The 7,154-nt window shown below is 37.3% G+C and overlaps 1 protein-coding gene across 1 annotated transcript in view; it reads left to right on the top strand.

Moving 5' to 3' along the window:
* The first annotated feature begins 600 nt into the window (after positions 1 to 600).
* The window catches only part of march9 (membrane associated ring-CH-type finger 9), an 8,973-nt gene continuing 2,419 nt past the window's right edge, over positions 601 to 7,154 (top strand). The window contains exons 1-2 of the mRNA XM_015370545.1: positions 601 to 2,026; positions 6,868 to 7,023. Coding sequence (XP_015226031.1) covers positions 1,670 to 2,026; positions 6,868 to 7,023 — 513 coding nt within the window. The 5' untranslated portion in view covers positions 601 to 1,669. The remainder of the gene's footprint in view (positions 2,027 to 6,867; positions 7,024 to 7,154) is intronic.

Here is a 7,154-nt window from a genome sequence, read left to right as displayed (position 1 = left end):
ATCCATTAGTTGTGCTGTTCTTTTCACATCTCTTTGCAGGTGATGAAGCAGACTGAAGATGTTTTATTGTTATCTCCCTTTAATCTCCTCTCTCTTTAATCTTTTCTCCTTTTTTCTGTTTTTCCTTTCCTGTTCTACTTACATTGCAGTGTCCATATTATCTGTAAAACTCCCTGTATGATTTATAATAAAGCAATTTATATGCATAAATCAAGCGGAACACCATGGCAATAGCCCTACTGCTCCACTTGTGAAAGCAAAATCTGTTGGGCTCTTTTTTGGCATCAAGATAATTATTATTATTGCCACATTGCCAGACAGGACACTGTTAGGGGAAAAAATGGGTGATCTATCCACCTCTGCAAAACATTTACATAATATTAGAATGCATTTAAATGACTTGAAATGTACAACTTGTGCGTTTTTAAGTATATTTTATGAGAATTGCATTTTTTTTTCTCTTGGGGATGAGATAGTCCCAATGCTGGGTTAACCCTTGGTACGGATTGCTCCGCTAATGTATCCGATCAGCGGTTAAATGAACACGTGGCGCACACGTCACGTGAATATCAGCACCCTGGACAGCGGCTCCAGCACCGCCCACAGACGGCAGGGCGACGGCCGCCTCAGAGAAACACCGCGGGCTTCATAGATGAGGAGGAAGTTGATGTTTGGAGAATAACATCCCAGTGTCTACATCTTTAAGGATCCGGATCGAGGAACCGACTCAGATACGGATTCCAGGGAGTTCCCTCTGAAGAGGCACTTTATTGCTGCGGGCCTGAGATGATGTGCTGAGGATGGTGCTCGGCTGTTTTTACCAAGCCAGCATGGACGGCTGCTGCTGCATGATTTCTGCACATTTTGTGTGTGGAGGAATCCTCCCTCTCACCACTATTCTCTGGTCACGGCGCATGGGAGGTTGGGGGAAGAGTTGACGCAAAACTGATATGCGATGCTCAATCAGAGCTTGGAATAAAACGAAACCACATATAATTGAATTTGAAACAATCAAAATAAAACTTTATGGTGTGGAGCTCATTCCGGAGGACAATGTGTGGGACAAAGCCTGCAGAGACAGCCAGGAAATGATGAATGGCACCGCGGAGAAACAAAGGACTCCAACATGCTGCCTACCTCCTCTGTTGTGGACTAAAGAAAACTAACATAAATGGCTTCAGTCAGTCAATCGACCCCCCTTTGAGACCCATGTTGATTTTTTATCATACAGGGGGAGCATATTTTGAGGGAAACACATTGGACAGCTCCTAATTTTCATTACCATTTAAAACGTCCATTGAGCCCTTCTGGACCTTTCTATTTAGACTTTAATGGGCTCAGGGCTCTTGTTTTCAAGCCCTGTAATTGAATCCTGATAGAAAACGCCTCCATTCATAGAGAAAAACAACAAGCCCTCCTCATTGGTCAGATTGGAGTGCACATGCTATAACAACAGGATATGCAAACAGCCATGGGCTGATCCAACAGCCTATCATCTTTCGAGCATGCCTTTAAGATCCGGATTTGTAGTGTTGCTGCTATTTTTTTTAATTCATCAAAATGTGAACCCTTTAAGAAGACCAGTTCTATAGTAGCAGTAGTTATATTAACAGTTATGATGTTTTGGAGGAAAAACAAGGCTGTGCCTGTGCTGTGAAGCTGCTGAGACATGTTGAAGTATTGTCTTCAACTTGTTTTCAATGAACTCAAAGTGTTGCTGCTGATGCACTCAGAATCAAGCGGGAGGGCTGACCCGGTCACAGGTACAGACCCACAGCAAAACAGGATGAGAGGGTGTACCATTGGAGGCTGTGGTTGGCCCCAGATGAGCTGCTCCCACCAGGATGATGAAGAGGAGTACTACGGGTCAGCGCCCCGGCCACGTAGCCTGGCCTTTGAGGACAAAGAAGGAGCCAAATCCCAGGGAGGACAAGAAGGAGTTCTGGATATGTCCTCCCTACCAAGCCTATCTGAGAGTGGGCTGCAAGGACAGCAGTGTCGGATCTGCTTCCAGGGGCCAGAAAAGGTGAACTTTTATGCTTAAACATGGCAGGGATTGGTACAGCCAAGTGGGAAATGATAGTTGTTGCCTTAATCAGGAAAAAATGTACTCCACATGGAAAATTTTTAATTAACAATAAGGGATTTACTTTTCTAAGGAATATTAAACATTTTTTTCATTCTATTACAAAGAAAAGCTGACACACACATATTCATGTGTGTTCTTACCCTTCTAATCTGATACTCCTTAAAATAAAATAAAGTCCACTTGTCTGTTGTTTAAATCCAGCTGTTTTGTAAAGGCCTCATAGATTTGTTAAAGATAAAGCCATAAATAGGTTACGGTAATAAAACAGAATTCATAACATTAAATGTCTGGCAGACGACTGTCTAAACGATGATCTTGATAATATAGAGATCCAACAAATACTTTAAACCTATCCATGATCTTGAGTTATTGGTCTGTAGCGACCCCTGTAGTATACCCCGATTTCAAGGCAAAGTTATGCACCGACTAAGATAAAACCAAAACTGAGTGATCTAATAATAGTTTCAGGTAGACAAAGGGCATCTGTTAAGAATAGACTGAGGAGAAATTGCAGCATGATAGAGACCAACACAAAGCAGCTCAGAGCTGTTAAACTAAAAAAAAGGAAAGATAGGATAGGATAGGATTTTTCAGCCTCTAATATGTTTCTCAAGGATATCAATGTGTTCATGACCTTAAAATACACCCATATTCCTATTTTGTATTTTTTTTCTCAACAGTGCATACTCTACTCCACGATCTGATCATTATTTTGAAAATGATGTATCATTTTCCTTTCACCACCTTCACATCACCCACACACACCAACATATCAAATAATGTAGAATTTGTGTCTACAACTGAAAAATACGGAAGAGTTCAAAGGTCAAACAATATATATGCATTTAGGAGGTGCTGTGTGTTTAGAAAGAGCTTTTCTAATTCATCAGAATCCCAAGCTGCCAGCAGGGGGGACCCAAGAGCTCTGGACTTCCAGCAATGAATATTTAGAAATCAAAACCTCCCACCTTTGGTCAATTTTGTCTGCTAAAGTCTCCTTAAAGGTGTCTTATTTCTACACATATATAGAAAACCAGAACTGCCAAATTAAAAAAATTATTATTCTACTATATTAGTAAAAAATATAAACAGAACCGAGCAAGAAAACTAAATACTATCTTGCATTGAAAACAATATTAATAGTTGATAATCAGACTTTAACCTTGCTAGTTTTCTGTTTGAGCTGTACTGTGTAACAAAGAAAAAAAGCCAATCAGCAAATGAAATGAATTGGCTTATCTGTTAATATCATTTATTTATTTTAAGAAAATAATATTACAAGATAAACATTTGTTAAACAAAGAGGATGAACTTATTAGAGTTAAACGGAGTGATGGGTTGTATATATCAGTAAATAAGTCGTGGATTATTTGCTTGTAGGTGTAATTGTGCCATCAAATCTTTAAACTGTTTTCAGTGACCACAGAGAGACGTCACAAGTAACAGTTGTGGCATCTTCATGTAGCATCTTGATGCACAGGAGCCATAAGTGTAAATACAGCAGGTGGACGTATACAAATCTTTTAAATACCAATTCTACAAAGTGCTGGTCTGAAACGGAACTAAACTCTTAAAGAAACCTGCAGGCGTCAGAAAGTTTTTGTTTCCCCTCCAGATATGAAAGAAATCAAAGACCTCTCACATCCCCTGAAGTCAGACAGCGAACAGAGCTGTCAGACTCAGAGCCTCCAGGGAGCTGAATGATTAAAAAAGCAAGACAATTAATACTCTAGATGTTTTGGTTTTTTGATTTCCCTAGAGGCCTGGGGTAAATCATCACGAGCTAAGGCTGAATACATCCAGACGTAGACATTTAGCTGCAGATGGATCTTAAACATCTCATAAAGACACCTATTTAACGGATGTGTGAATATCTGTTTCCCAGGGTGCAAATATTACTAGTTTTCAGTCATTGTGAAATTAATTTTGTTTGAGTCATTCTAATACATTATTGTATTTTTTGTTTTAACATTCAGTTGTAACTCAGCTGATGACCTCCAGCAGGTTTTCTTCCAGTAATGCCCCTCAGCTACACCCATCTTCCCCATCCACCGTGACCAGCTTGCTGTTTTCAGTTGCTGCTAAAAACAGGATCTTTACAGCATAATACTTCCACTGTAATACTGTAATATTACTCTTGCAACATATGGCTTATGGTCATATCTTCCACCTCAGCTACAATTCTCTGCAGCTCTTCCAGAGCTGCAACACACTACTTATCTGATTAATACTCGTCCCACTCAGCCTATCATCAATACCCTACATATTCCTTAGACAGCTTTTCATGCCTATGTCATTTTCTTTTGTAACCTTTGTTTTTGTCACTGTCAAAGCAAGGCAATCTTATTTGTATAGCAAATTTCAGTACATGGACAATTTAAGTGCTTTACATGAATTAGATAATAAAATAGAAGAAAGGTAAAAGCAGTATAAAAGCAAAGACATAAAAAAAAAACAATTGGACTACAAAAAAGCTGAATAAAAGCAAGTAAAAAGTATATATATCTATATATATTTGCTTTTACATACACCTGTAATAATATTAATATCCTGTATAGCACTTCTTGATAGATGCAAACCACATTTCGTTGCTTTGTCCTCGTGACAGTGCAATGACAATAAAGTTGAATTCTATTCTATTCTATTCTATTCTATTCTATTCTATTCTATTCTATACAAAAAGCAAAAACAAAACAGCAGGTTTGGAAATCTAGAGCTCGTTTCCAGCTCCAAAGATCCTACCCTGAGTGGATTAGGGTTACCCTAAGATATTGTACACAAAAAGAAATAAATTGTCTGGTTATAATTGTTCACCATCCTATAAAACTACTAATAAAAGACCTTATGTGATTTTCTTAGTGTAACAGATATTAAACTAAAAGCCCCAGTTTATAAAAGCATCAGAAAACAATGAAGAAATATGCTCCAAAATAAGATGCCACTGCCTTTTATTAAGACAGTTACAGTTTATATTTGTATAACTTAATTATTTTTCTTTTTTTTTGTACTAAGCACATGTCTCTGGAAATCATAATCTGTTTCATCTGCATCAGAAAATTAGAGCAACAAAACGTCTGCAGCTGTCAAAAGTATAAAAAAACAAATCCTGTTCAAAGTAGTTAAAAGAAGCTGCACTAGACGGGAAGGAAAGTGTCAAAGAAAAGAAGTGGAGTCCACAAAATCTAAGGGTTCTGAAAATAGATGCTGGAGTTACTGGATCCTGCTCATCACTCATGAAGATAATTTATTACTGTGAGTAATGGCACAGAATAACGCAGGTGTGTTAAATGCAGGATGAAACTGTAGTTCACTTTCCCAAGCCGATTTGTATCCGTCCAACTAAATCAAATGTTCCAGTGAAACAGAGTCACTGAACACAGACTGAAAGAAAAAAATGAGGCAGCTGGATGTTAAAAACCCTGATTGAATGGAATCAGAACTGAATCAGCTTTATTGACTGTGTGCACAAACAGACATTTGGCTTCAAATGCCCACATCATACAGACATAACATATTAAATCTGGAGACAAAAAAAACAGAGTGTTAGTGGATATGTATATACATTTAGTTTTTATTAATAGAAAAGAACAAATAAAAAACAGTCTTTTTTTTTTTACAGCTGAGTCCTCAGGCTTTAAGTTGTTCATTGTGTTCCTTGAGGAAGCAGTCTGAGGGAAGAAGATGACTTAATGAAGCCTGTTTTTTTTTTTCTAATAGTGTTTTGTTTGTCTGACCTTTAGGTAAACGTCTAAGCAGTCTGTTTCATATGGTAAATGGACACATCTCCACCATCACCAGTACCCATGTGTTAAACCTTAAAGCATGCAATTGTTGTTTTTAAGGTTGTAACTGTTTTTATTATTTAAATTTTTCTATTGATGAGTTTCTTCATAACTTTTTTTTCTCCATTTATAAACACATTTCACAACTAACCAAGGCCCACAGCTGGTAAATGTCCGTAATACCGTCCACTGGGTTCGTTATGAATTCATAGGTGATTCTCCAACTATCAAATAATTTATGTCTAGAGCAGTCCATCTTTAGACCAACAATAGATTAGACTTCACCGTGAAATGATTGACGGTGGCATCAGTTCTTTATTCTAATAAAAATATTAAGTGCTTATTTGTTTGTTTTTTTGTTTTTTTTTTTGGGAGGGTGGGTTTTGTTTTGTTTTTTCTAAAAAAGAACACATGTCACTTGGGATCACTGTCATGTCCACCAAATAATTTTTAACAATTTTGCACCTTTGTAAACCTGCAATCACATCAATTGTCACATAGCAGGAGTGCTAATGGCAGAAGAGCAATGGTAGCTCAATGCAAGGAAGGAAAACAGGAAGAAGAAAAAAAAAACAAAAACAAAGAAACCTTTGCAAAACCAAGAGTAGATTTATTTGTTATCATTTCCAAAAAACTCACATTTCCTTCAAGACTACAAATAAATGATAAATATACCATTTTATTTTGTGCATTGTCAGTATATTTTATGTTAACTTTAACACAGAGATTTGTATGCTAATGCTTCTTAAGATTTTAAAAGAAATGCTCAAAACTGTGATTTCTCCAACAATCATTTCCATCACTATATTAAAGAAATCTATATAGAATTTATATAATTTAATTACAACATATATCAGTTTTTTTAAGTAGAAATATATATATATATATTGAATTTTCTGAAAAAAGTCATGAAATTTGTCTGCAATTGGAGAATCACCCACAGGCTTTTACAGTCTTCTTTTTTACCCAGCAGCTTTTCCCCTTTTTGCCCTGCAGGGGGAGCTGTTGAGCCCTTGTCGCTGTGATGGCTCAGTGCGCTGTACTCATCAGTCCTGCCTCATCCGCTGGATCAGTGAGAGGGGCTCCTGGAGCTGTGAACTCTGTTATTTCAAGTACCAGGTCTTAGCCATCAGCACCAAAAATCCTCTGCAGGTACAAAAAACAGACCTAATAACAGAGCCTGAAATCATCCATCTATCTATCTATCTATCTATCTATCTATCTATCTATCTATCTATCTATCTATCTATCTATCTATCTATCTATCTATCTATCTATCTATC

Source organism: Cyprinodon variegatus, unplaced genomic scaffold (genome assembly GCF_000732505.1).
Source record: "Cyprinodon variegatus isolate N-32 unplaced genomic scaffold, C_variegatus-1.0 Scaffold47, whole genome shotgun sequence".
NCBI lineage: Eukaryota > Metazoa > Chordata > Actinopteri > Cyprinodontiformes > Cyprinodontidae > Cyprinodon > Cyprinodon variegatus.
Note: the sequence above shows the minus strand (reverse complement) of the source record. Positions and strands in the feature narration are given on the sequence as shown.